At 33.9% G+C, this 22,012-nt stretch overlaps 1 protein-coding gene across 1 annotated transcript; it reads left to right on the forward strand.

The window, feature by feature from the left end:
- Positions 1 to 11,394: 11,394 nt before the first annotated feature.
- LOC129216411 (G patch domain-containing protein 4-like) lies at positions 11,395 to 20,465 on the forward strand. Its single transcript, XM_054850626.1, has 5 exons — positions 11,395 to 11,527; positions 11,743 to 11,816; positions 15,142 to 15,234; positions 16,907 to 16,990; positions 20,403 to 20,465. The coding sequence occupies exons 1-5, from the start codon at positions 11,479 to 11,481 to the stop codon at positions 20,463 to 20,465; spliced, it is 363 nt and encodes a 120-aa protein (XP_054706601.1). The 5' UTR covers positions 11,395 to 11,478.
- Positions 20,466 to 22,012: the final 1,547 nt, after the last annotated feature.

Below are 22,012 nucleotides of genomic sequence, written 5' to 3' on the forward strand. Positions count from 1 at the left end.
TTGCTCCAATTCCCTTTTCTGAATCCATACCAAATATTAAAAATTTCCTTGCCTTACCATACTGGAGCCTCTCTGCATTCCAACCAGTTTCTTTAAACTGACGAAAAGCGCCTTGCTTATAATTTAGAGCTTCTTTAGTCTCCCTGCAGAACCACATGGGCCAAATTTTGGTACTGACACCTTTTCTCCTAAATGGAACATAATCCCCAACCATTTTAGCTAGTTTTTCCTTAAATTCCGTCCACTGCTGATCTACGTTGCTATTTTCCAATCCTGACCAAAAAACCCCTTTCAAGCTCTGCCTAAGTGCAAGAAAATCAGTGTTTTTGAAATTGGGCACAAACCTAAACTTATCATCTTTGCAAACTTCAAATTTAATCCGGAACCTAATGCTGTTATGATCACTACTCCAATATGATCCCCTACACACAATCCCTGAACAGAACTTCCCATGTCGCAAAAAACTAGATCCGAAATCGCCTCCGCTCGAGTTCTCCAAGTTACAACTTGATCTAAGAAACAGTCACCAATTATTTTTAAAGATTCCTCTTCCTTGCCATTACCAGGATAAAAATTATTCCAATCAATACCCGAAAAATTGAAATCTCCCATTATGATAATGGATCCTTTACTGGACATGTCACTAATAATATGATACATCTGTTCATCTTGTCCCTGGTTTGAATAAGGTGACCTATAAATGTTTCCAAAGTGTAATTTTTGTCCCTTATTGCTCATCAACTATAGCCAAACCATATCAATATCAGTAGGTTTATCATTTATGACCAATTCATTGCAAATGAAATTATCTCTAACATAAAATAAAGCCCCACCACCTCTTTTGCCTACTCTATCTTATCTAAACAAATTATGCCCAGCAATATGTAATAACTCTGCATCAAATTCAGTAGCCCATGTCTCTATAATTCCAATAACATCCAACTTCTGATCTATTACTATGCTTTTCAATTCATCCATTTTGTTCCTAATACTGCGAGCAATTGTATAGAAAACTTTAAGCATGCCTAAATTGCTTTTATTTAACACCCTGAAAAATTTCTTAAATCACAATTGTTAAAATTACTACTCTTTTTCGACACTTAATTTCTAGAAGTACCCAAAAAATTATCATCCTCTCGATACTTGATGCTTGAACCATGCCCCCCCAATCAAACTTATTTTGACTCCAAAGCCCCTAAAATTAATCCACTAACCATTTTGACGCCTGTAGAGCTCAGATGCAAGCTATCCCTAGCAGTCCAATCCCGTTTACAATGACTCCATACATCAATGAACCTGATACTGTGCTTTTCGCAACTTTACTTGAGTAGCAGGTTCATACACCTAGGACATTGATTTAGCCAGCTCCTATGCACTCCATATCTGGGAAGCAAACCAACCTTTGACATTCGTCGAAAAGCTGGTTGCTTTATCCGACAGGGATACCCATTCCTTGGAAACTCGTCATTTTAAATGTGGCCTACATCATTTGTTCCCACCCACAAAGTAACTATGTCCGCCTTATTGAATACTTCCTTCTTTTCAGCAACCTTATTAACGTCTTATACCCAAGCCCCTGGTAAACAACACCTAGCCACCTTACGCTTTACTCTCCCAACTGTGTTACCCACTTTCTTTACCATAGAGTCCCCCAAAATTACACCCTTAGTTTCCCAGTCTCCTCATTTGCAACTTCCCCCTTAAGGCTCTACTATACCGTCCATCTTGGTTTTTGACGCTAATGCTTTCTCTACGGGAAAATCTGCTACCTATTCCAAGCATAACACGAGAAATTACTGGAATATTTTCATGCGGTTTGTTTTAAACGATGGCTATGACACAGAACTAGAGATGTGCTTCTTTATTTTTTCTGTAGTTATTTTGAATTTTTTTTATAACATTTCAAAACTTTAAACGACTATTTTCACACGTTTGAAAGATGATATGGAAAAACTGAAAAAGGAGCCCAAGAGATTGAACATTTCTCTTTAAAAACATATTTTAAGTTTGTTTCTGAGATAATTTGTTCGTTTAATATTCTCCACTTAGTAAAGCAATGTTTTCGAAAAACTGTGAAAAACTCGAAATCACACCTTCCACCAGACCACATCCATTTCGTTCCACTTTGAGGGACTCTCCTCTCCCCTTCGCCTGAAGTGACAGGACAGGCAATAAATTACTGGATCTCTAATGAGCCTTCATCCCCCTGCTTCATCCTTTGTCGTTTTGTGGTTTCCGTTCTTACCAAACAAGTTCTTTTTTGAAGGTCGAAAATACTGACTAAAATGTAAACACTCCTAATAAGAAATGTGAATTAAGGTGAGAGAAAGCTTTGATTTGGAGGACCGAAAAGTAATGTTGTTTTATTCTTTTTTTTTTCTTTTTTGAAGTTTCTATTAGTTCGAAGTCTTTCATGTAATGACAAATTAATGGAAAAAAAAGAAAAAAGAATTATATATTTTACATATTTTGGATGAAAAAAAAAGCAGATCTGATCATTTGAGGCTTGCAACATAGTCTCGGCAACATCTTGAACTTTATCCGACTTCTTTTACTACATCGAACCAAACGTACATTTATTATTATTATTTTCTTTTTCGAATTCTATTTGATAACTTTAAGAAGTTATTTCATAAACTTTTATTAATTTATTTCTTTTTTAATACTTTCTTAAAATTAGTATTGAAATTGCTAACACAAGAGATTACATGCTCAATTATGTTATTTTAAAGACATTTTTAACCTGGTTCAAAAATATCCTGACAGAAAGAGTAACTTTGAGCCATGTTAGATAAATTATTTCAATAAAAGATTGCTACTTTACACCAGAAGAATAAAATTGTTAAAATATAAAGGCATCAATGATTTAAATGAATTTATGAAAATGGGGGTTTTAATCCTGAATGATTTTCTTTTTACATTACTTTACTTCACTTTCCTTTTTTTTTCTACTTTACTTTTTTTTCTTTTGCTTTTTGTTTTAAATTCAAAAAATTTTGAAATAAGTCATTATATGATCTGTCAGTTCTGCTATGTACCAGAAGTCATCCACCCCAGACAAAACACTTCATAACGATTATAATTTGTATGCTAAAAATATATTTTATTTACAGACTTACGTTTTCAGCTGTAGGGTCAGGCAAGGATGTAGGGAATTATGGGTCAAAAAACCATAATCTCTTACTTTTTTCTAAAGTATATAAGATAAAATGATTTGATTTGACATGGAGTAAGCTTAAATAATTTAGAAACTAGTCAAATAATCCCTTTTCCTGAAATTGCATTATTATTTTATTTAAATTATTGAGAGACCAAGAATTACCACGAATTTTATAAATTACTGGTCACACATGGGGTGAATATGGATCACCCCCTCTTTTTCTTTTTAATGATATATGAGTCAAAAGTAACTGAATATTCTGAATTATTATTTATTACGTCACAAAGAGATTTTTTAATGCTAAAAAGTGTCGAAATAACTCATTATAATTGAAATAGTTCGATGTTTCTCTTACTAGTTGAATACAATTAGTTTTTGCTCTTTGCCCTAAGCACACTATTCCAGAAAGAAATTTCTTTAATATTTGTATGCTACTTTCATCATGTTACTATCAATTACGAGGTCTTTTTTTTTAAATTATCATTTCAGTTAACTCGGAAATTCTCATACTTTTCCGATCTGCGGCACCCTTTGAAGAATTAGAATTTTCTCACGGCACCCTAGTAATTCCATAGTTTTTAAAATAAATGCCGAAGTTTCAAATAAATGCCCATTTAAGGCTACCCTAAAAGTTCAAAACCTAATGTGTCGCTCATGATTCAATTGCTCTGGCTTTTACATATTCATCACATGGCTCATAAAATTAAGAAAAAAAAAATAAAAACCAAGGGAAATTTTAAGCTTTAACTATGTTTTTCAGCAGTTTTAGCAAAGAAAAGCGATTTGGCTTCATTAGGAACATGGGCCCTAACAAGGAAAAATCTGGGGAAGGATTACTTCACGCAGAAAACGCCAAAAAGTACTATCAAACTAAAACAAATTGAAAGCATCTTTAATATCAATACATATTAAACTACATTTGGTAGCCTCTAAAACAAAAAATCCAATGTTTACTTCCTTGGAAAGGAGATAAGATCAATCGTTATGTTCGTCACTCAAGCGTACGATTCATTAATATATGTGCAGCATATGGAGCACATGATCATATCCCGCCTCGATACTCCAATGCCATATCATACGACATTGCTCTTCGTGAATTCGACAACTGCATAAATTAGGCTACAAGAACGGTAAACGACTTTTTTATACTAGTAACCTATGGTTTTTCAAGTCGCACACCCTCTTATATTTTTTCTTTTAGATCAAAATAACTGTAAAAAAAAAGTTTCATATAATTTAATACCACGGCCGTATAGTTAACTGAACCTCAAGCGTGAGTTTTGGTTCAGCTTTAGAAACCTTTACGCCGTTTTGGTTTTCAGTTTCTGTTGGAAAGATAAAGAAAAACCAATTTAATTTTGATTTGGACTTAGACTGGATCGAAAAAAATCAAAACTCAAAAGCTTTCATTTTCAGACAGTAAAGTTACATTGCAAGGGAGGGAAATCATACTTATTTTTCTTTCAAACAATATGAATCATCTTTGAATGTCAATGATTGCTATTATTATTTCAAGTGCCAACGAAAAACTAAAATAGAAAACCTAATTGTTATTAGTAGACACACCTTACCCAATATTATTGGTTGAACCAACGATTTGACTTATTTCTCGTGTTTCACCAAGAAAGCTTTCGGTTATAAGACAAAAAGGCTATTTTTTTTCTAATGAAACTTACCTTTATGGGTATTTCTGTCAACAGAAAAGGAAGATGCCTGGATTGCATATGTTTTTTAATGCTTAACTCTTTATATGTTCCAAGAAAAATTAAGAAACCCTGTTTTTATTCATAAAAAAATTAAATTTTCCATTTTTTTCAGAAAAAACCAGAAAAAAACTTTTTTTTTCACCACTTAAAAATTTCTGGAAATGTTATACATCTCTACTCTTCAGTAATAACTTTTGCTACACGTTTGCCTGGTTATTAAAAACTGCATGTTGATAACACTTTATCATCAGTTTCTGATGACGAGGAAGTCCTAATCTAGCGAATTTTTTCTATACTACATCAAAAATGTAGGATGACTATTAGTCTGTATGATCTTATTGGGCTAACCCACTTAGCATATATTATTGATAATATGGACACTTCATGGCACCCCTGGGTGTCGCGACACCCAATTTGAGAACCCCTGAGCTAACTTAAGCTGTAAAATATGCACATCTTTCAAATTACTTCAAAAAGTGTCTCTCTTGAACAAGCAAAAATTTCCTACACCTTGTTCCAGAAATTTATTAATTATTTTTTTCCTTGTCCAAAATTTAAGTTTCTCTCCGATTGTAGAATGGCACGCTATTGTCATACACATCAAAATATTTCTGATGTTCAAGTACAGATTGAATTCCGTTGTAGCACCATCTTTTAACAGTTTCAGAAATGTTTTTGCAATTGTTTTATTGAAAATTCTTCCATCTTTTTTTCTTCTTGTCTCATTTGATACTCGAGGGATTGCTATTAATTTAATTCTTACTTTGTCACTTTATGTGTGCCCCTAATTGCATGTTGGCATAGTTTATCTTCAAAGCTGGACTTGATTTGCCAAGGCAAAAGGGCATGACACTTCAGCAGTAATTGGAGATGATCAGGGGTGGATATAGAAATAATATTTGGAGGGGGCCCAAGAAATTGAAAAGCTCTCCCTCCCCATTTCAATTTTTTTATAGCGAAGTTTTCATGACTTTATTTTCAAATGTGTTTTCTTTTTCTTTCTTTTTGTACAGTATCCTTTGAGGCAAATTAATATTTTTTAAATACATAAATACTATGCACTCTTCTACTGTGAATGTAGGAGTAAAATATCTTTAACATTTCAAGCCAATTACATATTAAACACTAAACGCTATATAATTTCACCGAGATGCGGAAAAATGAGCGGGTTTATTACGAACATTTTCATAATGATTATGACACGAGAACCAGGTCATTAAATAAACCCCTACCTCACTTGAGTTTTTTAAATGAATTTATATTTTAACTATAAAATATTATGTAGATAAGAAAAATTATAGCTTTATAATATGTAGGTTTTATAGAATTCAGAAGCTACTACTTTACGAATTTCAAAGCAGTTGCTGATTTGTTTTTAAAAAAATTTAGACACTACATGCCGTTTAAATTATTATTATGGTTTGGTCATGCAATTTACTTCATTTTGCATTTTTTATAAGCTGAAAAAAAATCAATTATTTCGCAAATAGCTTCCTGGTTTGAAATGACTTTTCTAGGTACATTTTCACACATTTTAAAAAAAATGTTACTTACGGATTCCATCAAAGAAGAATTAATGGACAAATGGCGGTATTGCTTTCCTTTGAGTTCGAAAGCAGTAAACTAAATTGCCGCTCTGATCTCTGACTCTTTTTCTGCTTTGGTCTCCGACTCCAGTATTACTTCTTGAACGAACAAAAATGCTTTTATTCATATACGATTTGTGTCTTTTCTGCTCTTTTAAATAATTATAAACATTTCTTCATTTTATGTTGAGAAGTCACATTTTATATTGAGAAGTCAATTAAAAAAAATAGTTAAATTAATTTTCCCTATTCGGGTTGCCCGGGCCCCTGCCCCCCCCCCTAAAATCCGCTACCGGAGATGATATATCATCCAATGCTGCACTTGAAGTATTAACATTTATTTTGGAGAGAGAGAGTTTAGCACAGCAAAGGATCAGTTAAAGTCAATACAGTTTTATGTTTTACATAAAAATAGGCAAGAAAAATATCCGAAAATATACTGATCCTGATTTACTCCGCTGACCAAGAATTACCCCCAGTAAACTAGGGTATAAATCAGTATACTTTTAATACTCAATTTTAAAAATTAAAAAGAAGAAAAAACATATGTAGGCATGAAAAGTTGAGAATACTTGCTATTAAAAAAAACATCAACAAACTTGTTCCTTCATAAGTGTTTCACATTTTTCCGAGACACTATTTTTTGAAGATATTTTTATAGAAGTGTACTTTTGTTTTCCCTCTGTTGTATTGTTGTTGCTCTGAGTGATACCCCCTGGAAGATTAGACCAATATTTGTTTAATAGTTTTAGAAAAATATAGGCGCTTCAACTCGGATTTTTTTCACAACATAAATTGCTGTTTTAGTTACATTTAATCTATCAAACACAGTAGCAGCAGGGCGGGAGGAGGGAGGGGGGAATTTTTTCCAACGAATCAACGGATACCTTTCTGGGGAGAGGCCTAAAACATCTCCCCTTGCCCCTCCGTATGAGCTGTCTATGCAACATCAGATATGATTCGAAAAAGAAATAATTCTGTGCACTACATGACTTCTTTGTATGCTATTTGTGCAAAAATATTGAAATTGTCTCGCAGCTTTGCAAATTCCGGCATTGTACATAAGAATTATTATGGAACAACGGTTCTAAAACTAAATTGGGATGTGTCATTATTTGTTTTTTTTTTCTTTCTTTTTTTTTTATGTCTCTGCTTTCTAAGGAGTTTTAATCTTGCCTTTTGAGAAGAAGATTGATTTTCCGCTTTTTATAATTTTTTATCGGAGCAAAAACTCCGACATGGTGGGGGCGGCAAACATGCTTTGTGGGAGTTAAGCACTCTCTCAGAAGGTAAAGCATAAAAATATATGATATGATAAAATGAGCAGAATATCAAATGTTCCAAAAAATATTCAGTGTCCTGGGAAAGAAGTGAGTTGCTGCAGACTGGATTTTAGAAAAGTTGGTCGAATGTTTCAGAATTTGGGAACATTGCTCCTTTTTGTGGTCTCGGTTGTTGAATAGGGTGTCAATAAGTGACTGAATATTCTTTTGATAAAGGTTGAAAAGAATAGCGAAACTACCGTGTATATCGTATACATAAAATAATATAGAATTGAAAAAAAAGAAAAAAAAAACTATATATATATATATATATATATATATTGCACTTTAACTGCAAGTTTAAAGGAAATAAGAATTTATTTTCAACTGTGAGGAAGTTGTTCAAGAAACAATTTGTCCTGCAGAGCAGAAAGTGAAGGAGCGGAGAGGCTGAATAGATTCTAAGAAGCTCGTTAAGTTTTTCCCTGTGCATTGAATAAAAATAATTAAAACATGGAAGTTAGTTTACCTTTTTCTAGATCAACAACATACCTTAAAGACAGGGCCGGATTTGGAAGTGTGTAGGCCCCGGGACAACAAAGGAGTGGAGGCCCCTAATCAGGGTTCGAAAAGTTTCATAATATTTTTAAAAATATCCGATACTTTGATATATATATCCGAATATTTTTATATATATATGTATATATCCGATATTTTCGATTAAAAAAATTTTCATTTAAGTCATTTCGTCAAATAATTTTTCAATTTATGAGCTCAAGAAGCGAGAAGTTGTAAGGATGACCTGCAAAGTTACCCATTTTCCGGATTTTTTTGTAACTTACTTTATTTGTCTTTAACTCATAGGTAAAAATAACAAATTAAATGAATAAAAAATATATATATATATCGGACCTCGATATAAGGTCACCCCACGGGACTTCACAAAACTGACCTTATAACCGATTCATATTTATATTTATTGATAAATAAGGATGTATTTAAAAGGATGTATACATTAGTCCTCTTCAAACTTTAATACGTCCAAAACCATCAGTTAAATTATAATAGTTGAATCAATTTGAACCAGTAGAAATTTTTGGAATTAATAAGAAATTTTGAAATGCCATTTATAATAAAACTGCATTCAAATATACCCAAGCAAAGAACTGATGTGCAACTTACTTAAAATTACATTAATACAAGACAGACGCGTTTTTCTTTAGTTTAAGCACAATAGTTTCTAAGTATCTTCTGAAAATTTTTATCGACTTTTAATGACTGGTAAAAAATTGCGATATGTACATACTGAGTGCCCATGTTACTGCTTCATATTTTAGTATCACTGTCGTAACACTCATTTTCTACTGTTAATTTACTACGTTAATAGGAAAAATGACTTTTCACTTTTTAAGGATCGTATATCGCGGAAAATTCTTGGAAGTGAATCTGTTAGGCAATGATATCATTTAAAGAAATCAGACAAAAGTGACCTTATAAACAATTAATGCATTATGAACTGACCATACATCCAATAATACATAACATAGAATTCCTATTCAGCGAGCCGGGACTTTAGAAAAGTGACTTTATATGCGGAGTGACCTAAGCGGGTGACCATATATCAAGGTCTGACTGTAAATAAAATCATACCTATATTGTAAAATAGACACAGCAGAATTAAATAGAGAAAGAGAGGGAAAATATTAACGAAGTAAAACAGGAGAAGAGACTCTTGGCCATTTTAAATTTAGAACAGGAAATTTGAAACTGCATCGATACTAAAAAAATAATTGATGAATATGTAAAAAAATGAGCCAATGTAAAAAATCATTTAAATAATCCATTAATAATTACATTAAGTACAAATTTTATTGATTTAACATTTTGTTAATGGCTTATTGTTTTTTTCTGTTCTTGTAGCGTCTTTTTAAAACTCATATTTAAAGATAGAGCTCCAAAATTTTTCCCTCATAGGGCCTCACTTGACTTGAGCCACCACTTCGGAAAGGTCCCACTTCTGTGGATTACAGAAACAAGGGTGTCCACACACCCCTAAGGGCAAGGGCGCACCCTCCCCCCAAGAGTGAGAGAAAAATATCCCTCAAAATACCCTTCCCTAAAATTTCAATGGTGCAGTCTGGGCCATTACCCCCCCCCCCCCCCAGATGGGTAACCCTGGAAACAATCGTAAACAACAGCAGTACATACAGATTACACCAACATATTTGTTAGTTTAAATAAATTTATTTGAATAAGGATCAAATATTTAGCTATGATACAGAATAATATGAATGTTATAAGCAACTATTGTAACAATATTAATACCATTGAACAAAGGTCGTATACATGCGTTATTTATGCAGTAAACATTTGGTATATTTACTCTCAAAATTGCTTACATTTTCATTACTAGTGAGAAGATACAAAGTAAATAAATTCATATAGCTGAGTATTCACAAATGCGGAATTTTAAGGTTTCTTTATGCCTACATTTTTCTGCGCGCAACAAAATTTAACAAACGGAACAAGAAAAAAAAACCATAGAAAATTCTTGAAGAAAATGAGATAGTGACGAAGAAAATTGTAGTCTGACGTCAGAAGAAGTTTTCAAAAACATGTATGTCAAGATCACAGATTTTCATTTTTGAGGATGATAGGGTCACTTTTTATTTCTCAAAACAGCCAACGTTAAGTCATTTTCACTTTGAACTAAGATTTCTTTCGTATCCGATTCCAATCTTAAAATAGGGGCTTTAGAAGGTTCTAATTTATTAGCCAACTGCATTAGATGAACAAGACTTCCTGATGTGGAGCGGTCTACAACACCTTTATAAGCCAGACAAAGCCCATTCGCATCCGCACAAAGAACTCCAGTAACACCTGGTTTGTTCAAAGTATTTTCGAGAACTCGATGTAGATTTTTTTCCATTTTAGTAATTTTTAGCACACAAAATTCATCGAGCGATATCCAAAGAAAATAACTTTTCTGACACTTGTCACATGAGTAGATTTCTGATGATAGAAGTACAAGTTTCTACTACCTGCATTTGTAAATAACTTTATTTTGCAGAGCCCAGAGAAAAAGTAATAAACACCTGCGTCACTGTCTTATAAAGAAATCGTTCTGATTATGCAACCTAATGGTTTTGCTAAAAAAGAAAAATATCCTAACATAAACAAAATAAAAGGGGAAAACATTATATGCTTACGTTCGACGAGCACGACCGGTAGCGACCGGTTGGTTAATCACGTGACAACAATGACGTCAGCGGCTACTAACCGGTTGCTCACGAACCAATGCTTCATCGAACGCTTTCGGTTGATCACCGGTTACTTGCGCAGACATGACGCAGACGAATAACACGCAGGTGAAAAATACATATAATTGGTCAAAAATGTCACGTGGTTCCATCAACCAATCAATCAGCTAGAGTTACGGTCGATCGGTAGATCAGCCGGTGAGGCTCATAAAACATCGGAAGCAACCAGTTAACCGGTTAGCTCTCAAGAACGCTGCGGTTAGTAACGAGTTACTCACCGGTCGACCGGTGAGGTTCGTCGGTATTGTCGTGATTGATCACGTGGCAACTAGTAACGTCAGCTAATGCTTAAGCATTGGAGGTGACGTCATTATTTTAAAAGGTGAACTACCGGTCGCTCATCGAACGCAAGCTATAACTATAATTTTCACTGTTACATTTTAGCTGTCTGGTCGTCTGCTCTGCTTTGCTTCGGATCGTAAATTTGTAAACACCATGTAAAAAATGAATTCATTTGCCCGTAAACAATTAGAAAAATATGGATGGACTGAAGGTTAGTTAAAAAACTTTTCAGAGTGATTTCTATGTCTGTAAACAAGTGAAAAAAGCATACAGAATCAGGCTGTTTTTAGAAGAAACGCATTTGAATTGATTTTCACAAACTTCTTTATGAGACACATCATAACTCATCGCCATCATCTTAAATGTTTCATTGGTAAATAACTGATTTTTTGTAGTAACTATTCTCAATTTTTCTATTATTTGTAGGCAAAGGGCTTGGAAAAGAAGAAAATGGTATTTCAAAACCGATAAAACCGTTTTTGAAGTTTGATAATCATGGGGTAAGTTTATATTGATATTGAAAGCTTGATCATAACTATTGTGCTGAAGCAAACTGGTGCATTTATTTTAGTATTTACTCTTCAAGTGATTATTATTTCTATGAGAAGGTATTTTTAAATTTTTTTTCTTCGTTTGCTTTCGAAAAGCTTCTTTCAAAAAGTACTTTGTTTTATTTACTCTGAAAATATGAGATAAATTGTTTGTTACGGTAGTATCTACAAAAGTTTCTCTTGTTATGCTTTATACTTATTCTGATGAAAATCCTTCAATGAACGGCTGATTGCACTAAAAGTATTAAATTACTGGCAATGTCATTGGCGTCCTCAACTAAAATTTATTGGGGAAGGGGGGGGGGGAGGGGACCAAGTGGTGATTGTGATCCGAAATTTCCAACAATTTTGGTTGCCGTTTCCAAAAATTTTAGGCTGAGAACACATTCTAAAATTAATTAATTTTAAAAAAAACTAAATTTTTTTTGAGCAATCACAATTGCTTATTGCTTTTATTTGACTGTTTTGATGTCAAATGATGTACTATGATTTAATTTTCCCTCCGCCACCCTCTACAGCATCACCGTCGACCGGCTCCTCACGATGCTGCTCCTACAGCGAAAGTCGTCTCCAGGTTGCATCCATATCCTACACACACGCGCATACATACGCAACTACACACACTCACATACACACTACCTACACATTCATGCCTGCACATACACAAACACATGCCGACACACACACATACCCAGTAAGTAAAATATCTTGCCTCAGTATTGCATAAAGGTTGACATGCAAGAAAAATCATCTTGCATTAATGCTGCCTCAATATTGTTATGTTACTCCATTTATGCTGTCAGCAGGCTGCCACAATATTGACTGACATGGTGTACGCAGCATAATATCAGGAAATTATCAAGGTAGGCTGCTTTTGTAATATTGCATACGTATTTACATGACAGGATAATATCAAGATGTTGTCATGACAGCATGAAATCAAGGTCTAGGCAAGATGATCTTGCTTTTGTAATATTGCATACGTTCTGATATGACAGGAAAATATCAGGATATATTGACATGACAGTATGAAATCAGCATGTTTGCAAGGTGTTTTATCTATTTATTTATTTGTATAATTTTCACTTTAAACTCGAGAATTAAATTTCATTCTTTAATTATTTTGGTTATTCTTCAAAATAGTTTTCTAGCCTAAGAATATTTTCTTAAAGCTGACATCTGATCGGAAATTCATATAAAGGCATTAATAGTACTCACAATTTAATTTAAAAAATGAAAGTTTCTTCGTTTTGCGTAATATTTGACTTATTTTTTTAATTCATGCTTCTAATTGTATTATAAAGGCATAATATGCCTAGTTAGGAATAATTGTGGAAGTTTTTATAGCACATTTAAGAGTAAAGATAGCAAAATAATAAATAAATAAATTAATACATTAAAGTACATTTTCAATTGGATGTCAGCATTGAAAATATCCCATGGACAAAACATATGAATTTATCTTAAAGAATAACATAAATAACTATTGAATAAAATTAATCTTACTCGTGAGATTGAAGTGATAATACGACATTCTGGGCTTCATGTCCTTTGTTTCAAAGTCTAGGGACGAAAAAAGTTATTTTCGGCCATTTTTACCATTGATCGCACATCGTCTGCGATATGACTTGTTTAGTACTATATTAATATACAAATGCAGTTATCAGTCATTCATAAGTTATTCCTAAAACAATACTATTCCACACTAATAACTGAGCAATCAACTTAACGAAGCCTAAAGAATGCAACGCCACGTGCAGCTCCTCTGAATCGAAGGTCGAAGGAAAAAGATGTGCCAGCAATGCGAGGGACGTTGGGTAGAAAGAACTATGCGCATGCGCAAGTATCAACAAAGGTCCACCTGTTCTATTGTGTACTAATTACCTTAACGGCGACAGCATGAAATCAATATCATCTTGACGGCGTCAACATGTATGCAATGTTGTTATTGTAAGGTAATATCAATATTGATATTTTAAGATGAATGCAATGTTGCATATGTGTTGTTATTGTAACATTGCTTTTTAATCTTTATGCAAGTTTTATGCAATATGAAACATGTCAATATTGACGCCGTCAGTATAATATCAAGATCTGTCAAGGTTGATGCAAGAAATTTTGCTAGTAAGGTACATACATACACACACAAACAAACACATACACACACGCATACATACACATACACACTACCCACACATTCATGCCTGATGAAAAAAAAAAGATTTTTGTTTGCATATTTGAAGAGTTTTCCGGGTGTGTGTTGGGGGGGGGGGCCTGAAATGCAGAACTTTTTTAATAAATATTAAAAAAAAATTTAAAATTAACAACGTTTAGCAGTGCAGTAGAATATCTTTACAACGCCGACCTATATAACGCAATTCTCTATCAACCACACAACTTTTCAGAAGTAAACAATAAGTTTTGCAGTTAAAAAAAGCCCCCTGCCTTGCAAACATAAAAATTGCTAGGTTATTTTAAATTTTGAAATAGTATTTCATCTTTCCATCTTAAATCAAAGCTTTTAAATGAAAAGTAGTATTCCCAGCATTATATACATTCATTCAGATGAGTCCAAAAATGAAATTAATTTATCATGAACAGTAGCAAAACCAGGAAGAATGACAAATACTGCACGACAAGAGTTTTGAGTCAGAATCCAAAATCTGGAAAGATCGAGGTCCCAATCCTTCTTAATATGGGGTCCCCCATACTGTATATATATCTATTTGCTTTATTTGGTAGCCCAATGGAATATGCCGCAACTTGAGGCCAGGGGCATTTTCAAGGGAAAGATTTCAGACATAATCCTTCTCTTCCGTGTAAGCAATAGATTTTTAATTTTGACCACTAAAAAGATCAAAGCAAACCATCCCTTCCCCCCCCGAACTTATATTGAATCAAGCTCCAAATTTTTTGCTACCTATGTCACTGTTGGAGGCACAAAATAATTGTGAAACTTGACTTTTAAAAATTTTTAAAATTGTAAATACTTGCTTGTTTTCCCTGTATGAAACTTGTAATGTTTTAACAATATTTAGTGTATGATGCACTGCACTTTTAAGAATCTTATTACAGTAAAACCCTTCCTAACGGACACCCCTCAAATGTGGACACCTCCTATGCAGACAGTATTTAATTCCCCGATTCTAAGGCAAATAAAATTATTAAACCCCTGTCCTGCGGACACCCCTCTATTTGGATTAAAAAGTCTCTCCTGTTAGTGTCCGCATTGGAGGGTTTTTACTGTACCATAACTTTATTTTTCGTTTCATAGATTGGACATGATAGCTCTAAAGTATGGACTTCAAAATGGTGGTGTGAAGTTTTTAATGATGCATCTCAATGTATTAATGTTGTGAATGATGAGGTATGTTAACTTGTTTATTTGCGTAAAAAAATATGTATATGTTTGTTATTTTGGAAAATACTTAATAAAAACGAGAAAAGATTTAAATAAAAAAAATTGCATTTGTATGCACACTATTAAAAAATAATTTGTGACGTAAAATGCAGCTTTTGTGTTCTAAAATTTTTAAGAATTACGAGCAAAGTGATTGAAAGAGGCATCTAGATAGATGCCTCTTTCAATCACTTTGCTCGTAATTCTTAAAAATTTTCCTCTGATTTTGTTTTCTTCCGTGTATCTTTTCATTTATATATAATGCATTTTCATTTTATTTTTTAGTTTTAATAATATTGCTATATATTGTTTCAAATTTTTGAAATAGTTATTATTTTTATGTTTTTTTTGTGATTAATTTGTTGTAATTTTGTTAAATTTGGCATTTATTGCATTAATTTTCCACACAAAATTATATTAGATCTTGAACCTTTACCCGTATGTTGATGCTGCCTTATGCACAATTCAACATTACCTTTATGAGCCTGGTGAGAAATTTAAGAGAAATCTCCAAGTTGGCAGGAAATCATCAAATGTTGCCAAGGCAACATTTTAAACCAACCATGTAACTATAGTACTTTGACCCTAACAGCAGTGTCGGATCTAGCCGATCATTTCGGGAGGGGCTATCAAAAATTTATGAGCAAACTCCCCAGAAATTCTATTAAAATGAAGTTTTAAAAACTCAATTTTAGGCTATCTTTAGAGACATTACATGAGGGGGATGGATTTTGGAATAGAATCCTAAAAATGCAATTTAGGCAATTTTTGATAATGCAAGGAGAAAGGTCGAGGTTTGGGTGCTAACCCCAAAATACTTTTTGGAAATGAAGCTTAGAAACCAAAATATTCTGCTGTTATATGTTGAGAAATTAGGAGAGGGGGTGGGAGTTCTTCTATCTCTCCTACTGTCGAGCCTAAAAATGCACCTTTTGGGAATGTTTAATGACATTAAAGGGAGAGTGAGGGTGCTTGGAATCTCCCCTTCCTGGGAATATTTTGCCACTGAGGCCCTAAAATTTTAATTTTAAGTTAGTTTGGGACGTATTAGAGCAAGGAATGAAAGATTCATGAGCTCTCCTTCCAAAAACCTTATTTTAATTCTATCATGATATTAACCAAGGGAGAGGAGTGTCATTTTGAAAAATGATTGTAAAATTGAAGCCCCTCCTTAGGGTCATTTTCACTTGTACTTAAAATTAGATTAATTTGCCGTAAGAGAACCTGAACAACACTTAAAAATAGTCATGAAAACTTTGCTATGAAACATTGGATGGTTGGGGAAAGGGGGGGGGGGTTGCAATTTTTGGGGCTCCCTCCAAAAATTATTTTTGTATCCATCCCTGTATATGAAGTATGACGTGAAAAAGGGGGCACTTGAAACGAGCACGAGCACTGAGACCACTGGTCTATTGTACTGTCCCCGCTTTGACTACTAGTAGTGCCCGATAACCGAAATAAATTTCAGCAGTTGCCTAACCAATATTTTAGGCAGTTTCCATGGATCGACGTAGTGGTATCCTAAGTGTCTAAACCTGTGCGCAGAGTAGATGTGTCACATTCACACAAAACATGAATTGAGCTTTCACCTGCCATAACTATAAGTATGCCCTGCATAAGTCTAAGTTTTTTTTTTCAGTCTGGTGTATCAGTATCGAGTAAGAAAAGAGTTGTCAATCCTATATTGCCTTCATCTGCTGCAATAAGAAAGCATTTTATAAAAGTAAGTGTTATAAATAAATATTATTTAATATGGAATTTAACCTCTCTATAACATGTCATTTGTTAATAAATAATACCTTCAATGTTATTTAAACCCAAAGATTGTGCATATACGTGTTTTAAGGTTACAATGAACCCATTTTCAATAGAGAAAATCTTTCAGCTTCCAGCAGTATGTAGCATTTACCAAAGAAACACAAACAATAGCAGAGATTTTTTTTTGGTATAAAATGTACCAGCTTAGATGATCATTCAATGGTGAAATTGTTGGGTTGATTGAAAAGTCGTAAAAAAAAAAAGCAAAATACCCCCCCCCCCCCAGTGGCGGATGGGGCCGGCGGGCAGCCGGGCAAATGCCCGGTGGGCCGCCTCGGTTTGGGCCGCATTAAATCTTTCAATTGAATAGTACAAAAAAAAAAAGCTTTTTTTTTTTTCATTTTTTCTTCCTTAAAAAAACTAGTGAAAAAAATCTGTCGCCTGGAAAATGCGAAATCAAACCACTTTGCGACATTGGAAAATCTAAAATAGGTTCACTCATTTTTGTAAACGGATTTCAAATCTTTGTAAAACTCTTAGGAAGACCCTTACCTTCTTTTAAAAAAAAAAACCGTCGACTCGTACATGACGAAAGCCTTCTTTTTCTTCCCTTGTGGACCGGCCCACCACGCACTCGGCAATCGATTAGCACCCCACCTCATTAGCCCTTTCATTGATGATAGTCGATAACCATTTCACGGCCATCTGTGTACAGGGGACAGGGACCAGTACAGGAACACTACTTGGGACGGGACGGCAAAAGCAGTTTGCGGAACGGAAACAGCTGTTTTTCATTCGAAGATGCAAAGAGAGAGGAATTTTTCCCGAGAGTGAAGCCGAAGGCTGAAGGGTCGGGATTGTTTCCTGGAATTCTTTTCAGTAATTTTTGCTTTAGGGTAACTGAGGATTATACCACACCTACCACTTCCTTTTTTTGTGGCTTTATGTATAAAAGGGATTCGCGCGTTGAAACTTGCAGGCACTGGCAATCTATTTATTTTTTCTCCAGCTTCGAGGCAACAGGACTGAAGAATGATGGAGTCTTTGTAACACGTTTTAGCTGTAATTAAAAATCCTTTTAAAGTTATAATGAAATTGAAATTCATTTTGATGATTCAAACAAAGGATTTTGAAGAGCAAGTTTGGTTCGTAAAAAAATTTACTTATTTCTAAAACTTTTACTTTAGTTATCCATTACCGCTTTTAATTTGTAAAAATGTTTTGGAGACTTTGTTATTTATACTATCATTTCCAGGGCCGGATTTACATTTTAGTTGAAAGCTATTGCTTATAACGAAAAGTTATGTGAGTTGTCGTTCCTAAAAAAAAGTGGAAATACTTGAAAAAAATCAATTTCATTTTCAAATGCTTGAAATGATGCAAAAATATGGCTACAAGCCTTGAATTTTGAAATTTCTAACAAATTGGAGTTGATAAGGGGGAGGAGTGCCAAAATATGTTAAATTCAGTGTGTGCTTCAATGTATGTTCGTCAAAGTATGCTTCAATTTTATTTCTTACTAAGAGTATAAATTATGAATTGTTCAAATGGGCAGTATGTTACTCTCTTGCTACCTATTTTCTAAGTGTGTACCTTATTTCTTTTAAAGCAATTTGTAGATGGGTTGCAGGGGTGATTAAAAACTAGCTGTATCGAAAGTCCATGAGCGCAAGTAACAATGCATTATCCTTTATCCTCCCTCGCTTTTTCTCTCTGTGGAGTGCCTCATCGATGTGTCGACCCCTAAAATAATTTTACTGTGTATTATCTCAACTTGCAAGAGTACATAATTTGAAAAAGTTTTGTTTGCCTACTTTTCCCCCGAATATTTTTGATTCCAATCTTCCTTTATATGGCTTCAAACTGCAGAATTTTACTATACATTTTTTTTTCCAAAATTCCCTCTGGGGGAACCCCCAGAACCCCTAAATTGGGAGCCCTGCATCATTCTCTCGATGCTATTCCCCTTCTTAAGGGAAATCCAAAAAAGCAGGCAAACACACATTAAAAAAACACACACAAAAAAAGAAAGGAAGGAAGAAAGAAAATAATGCATAACTTTATGTGTCTCAGGGGAAAAGACAAATATAGCGCAAAAAAAGTAATAATAGTCATTAATAAAAAAAAAACACTTTAGCATTTCCTCTTTCGCCACCGACAAAGTGGTCCGGATTACAAAAAGGGCCCCATACCTGAAATAACTTAAGGCCCCGTTAAGTCTAAATCCGGCCCTGATCATAAATGTTTTAGAAATAGTAACAAAACTGGCTTTATATTGCTAGTCTATGCAATTATTCTTCATTCCCTTTTTAATATGGGATCTTCCAAACCACTCCTTTTGTTAATATTACCAAAGATCGTCTACAAACTGCGTTTAAAAAAAAACTTGTAAAAGTTTCCATAGGAGGGTGCCCCCACCTCTCTTTTCGCCAGCATCGTTCAAGATTGGCCGATTTTGATAAATAAGGTGTCATTCGTTTCGTAATTAAGACCCGGGTAGGCTATATTTTTGCAGACTTCAGCAATAGGAAAATTTGATTTAGCCTTATACATCCTGATTTTAACCAATTTCATTCCTTTCTCTTTTTAGCACGGGTTTTAAATAAATATAACAAAAACTGTAACCATTCTACAGAAAAAACATCATTTGGTAAAGAACAATTTAGGTGTTATGATTATTACTATATTCTTATTAAGTAAGAGCAATCTTTCATAATCTAAGTTGTCTACAAGTTTTATGTAGTAACGCTAATTTAATTTATCTTTCTGTGTTTCAAACTAAGATGCTTGCTTGCAGGTATATAGTGCTAAAGCTATTGTATTATTCGTTTTTACCCGACTACGGCAAAGTCAAAAGAAAGGGTTATGATTTTAGCAGTCTATGTATGTTTGTATTTACGGTTGTTTCACCGCAGCGCCAAAACTATTCATCTTATTTTGATAAATAAGGTGTCATTCGTTTTTAAATTGTAACCCGGCTAACATAGGCTACATTTGACACTTACAGTCCTGAATCTTTTAAAAATATCTTCGAACGATACGAAAATCAACCACCAAAGTTGGATGACTACACTAAAAAAAGGCAGAAGTTACTGGCTATTTCAGTGGAACGTTTCGGGATTTCGCAGGTTTTCATCCACTTCCTGAGAAAATCGAGGATATTTGTCAAACAGTTTCCTGAATTGCCAAAACCTACACGAATGCCGACTTTTCACTGCTGTGAAGAATATTTTTTCGCTACCAGTTTAAAGACTGACTGAGCTTGTTTATTAAGTGTGTCGGCTTTACCACGATTACTTTCTATGTATCGGTAAGAACGAATTAGTCAAGGATCGCTTCAGCTTTGCTAGGAGTATGCTTAGTTCTCTTATTTGCAGTTCTGCCGTGTCTGCTTTAATGCTTCTGGAGCTCTGTTGGTGGAACGGCGAGGTTCTAATTAATTATTTAAAACCCACCTACCACATTCTTCTCGAAGGTTCCCGAGACATGGCTGGCTTTAACAGAGGAGATTTTCCAATTCTTTAAAAGTTTCAAGGACCGTTTCAGAAAGGTTACGGACTTTTGGCGGAACATTTTTCTGTTTTTCATCCGGCTACGGCGAAGCCAAAAGGAAGGGTTATAATTTCATCAGTCTATGTATGTTTTTGTATTTACGTATTATCCACCATAGTGCCTAAACTATTCATCCGATTTTGATAAATAAGGTGTCAATCGATTCCCTATTATAGCCCGAGTAACATAGGCTATATTTTAACCGACTTCAAATGTAGCATGAGATGATTTATTTGCTTTAAAAAAAATTAGCAGTCTTTGTATTTGTGTATGTTCTACTGTAGCACCTAAACTATTTGTCCGACTTTCATGAATAAAGTGCCAATTGATTCAGTATTACGACCCAAGTAACGTACGCTATCAATCGACTTCAACAATAGGAGGAGTTGATTTTACCTTGTAAAACTCGATTTTAAAGGATTTTTTTTAGCGTGGGTTTTAAATAAATTCATTAATAACCCGACTAAGGGAAAAAAGGGTAAGAAACAAGTTTGGTGTTGATTACTATTATAGTCTTATTAAGTAAAATCAATCTTTTATTGTTTAAATTTTCTATCAGCTTCATGTAATAGCAATAAATTAAGTTTACCATTCTTGTATATCAAACTAAAATGCTTACCGTAAATTACTCACGCTATTATTTTTTGTCCATCTTAGATTAAAACGGAAAATATTTAAATAAAATAAAAGATTAAAAAACTGAATCCCGACTATGGCAAAAAAACCTAAAAGATAAGAAACAAGGTAGGTGCTGTTTAATATCATCGTCCTATTGAGTAAAACCAGTAATCTGATAGGTTAGATATTCCTATTTATTTAGTTCTATTGAAATCCTCTGTCACTTTCACATTAATAACATTATAATTCAATTCAAATACCATAGTCGTGCGGTATAGTAGAACTGTAGTTGAGAACGCACGACAACGGCATTTGAATTGAATTATAATGTTATTAATATGAAAGTGACAGAGGATTTCAATAGAGCTCAATAAATAGGAATATCTATCCTATCAAGTTACTAGTTTTACTCCATAGGACGATGATATTAAACAGCACCTACCTTGTTTCTTATCTTTTAGGTTGTTTTTTTTTTTTTTTTGCCGTAGTCGGGTTTCAGTTTTTTAATCTTTTATTTTTTTGAGCTACAATTTCCGAGAGAGTGCTCCAAACCTTTTCTCCTCTACCATTATCAAAGACAAGTAGAATGCATCTTTAAGACTGCAAATTAGAAAAATTTCTTGTTGCGGGCCCTAGAATCACTCCTCCACGTGAGCGCATTGAACTCCGTTTTTAGCACTACAATTGCAGAAAAAAATCCGCCGGACAACCCCCGAATCACCCTCCTCTGAACATTATTGGACATAATGTTTGCGTTTTGAACGTTTCAATTTCGAAAAACGGGCGTGGGGAGGGAGTCGCACCCGAGCGCATAATA

The sequence above is a fragment of the Uloborus diversus genome, chromosome 2 (genome assembly GCF_026930045.1).
Source record: "Uloborus diversus isolate 005 chromosome 2, Udiv.v.3.1, whole genome shotgun sequence".
NCBI classification, from domain to species: Eukaryota; Metazoa; Arthropoda; class Arachnida; order Araneae; family Uloboridae; genus Uloborus; species Uloborus diversus.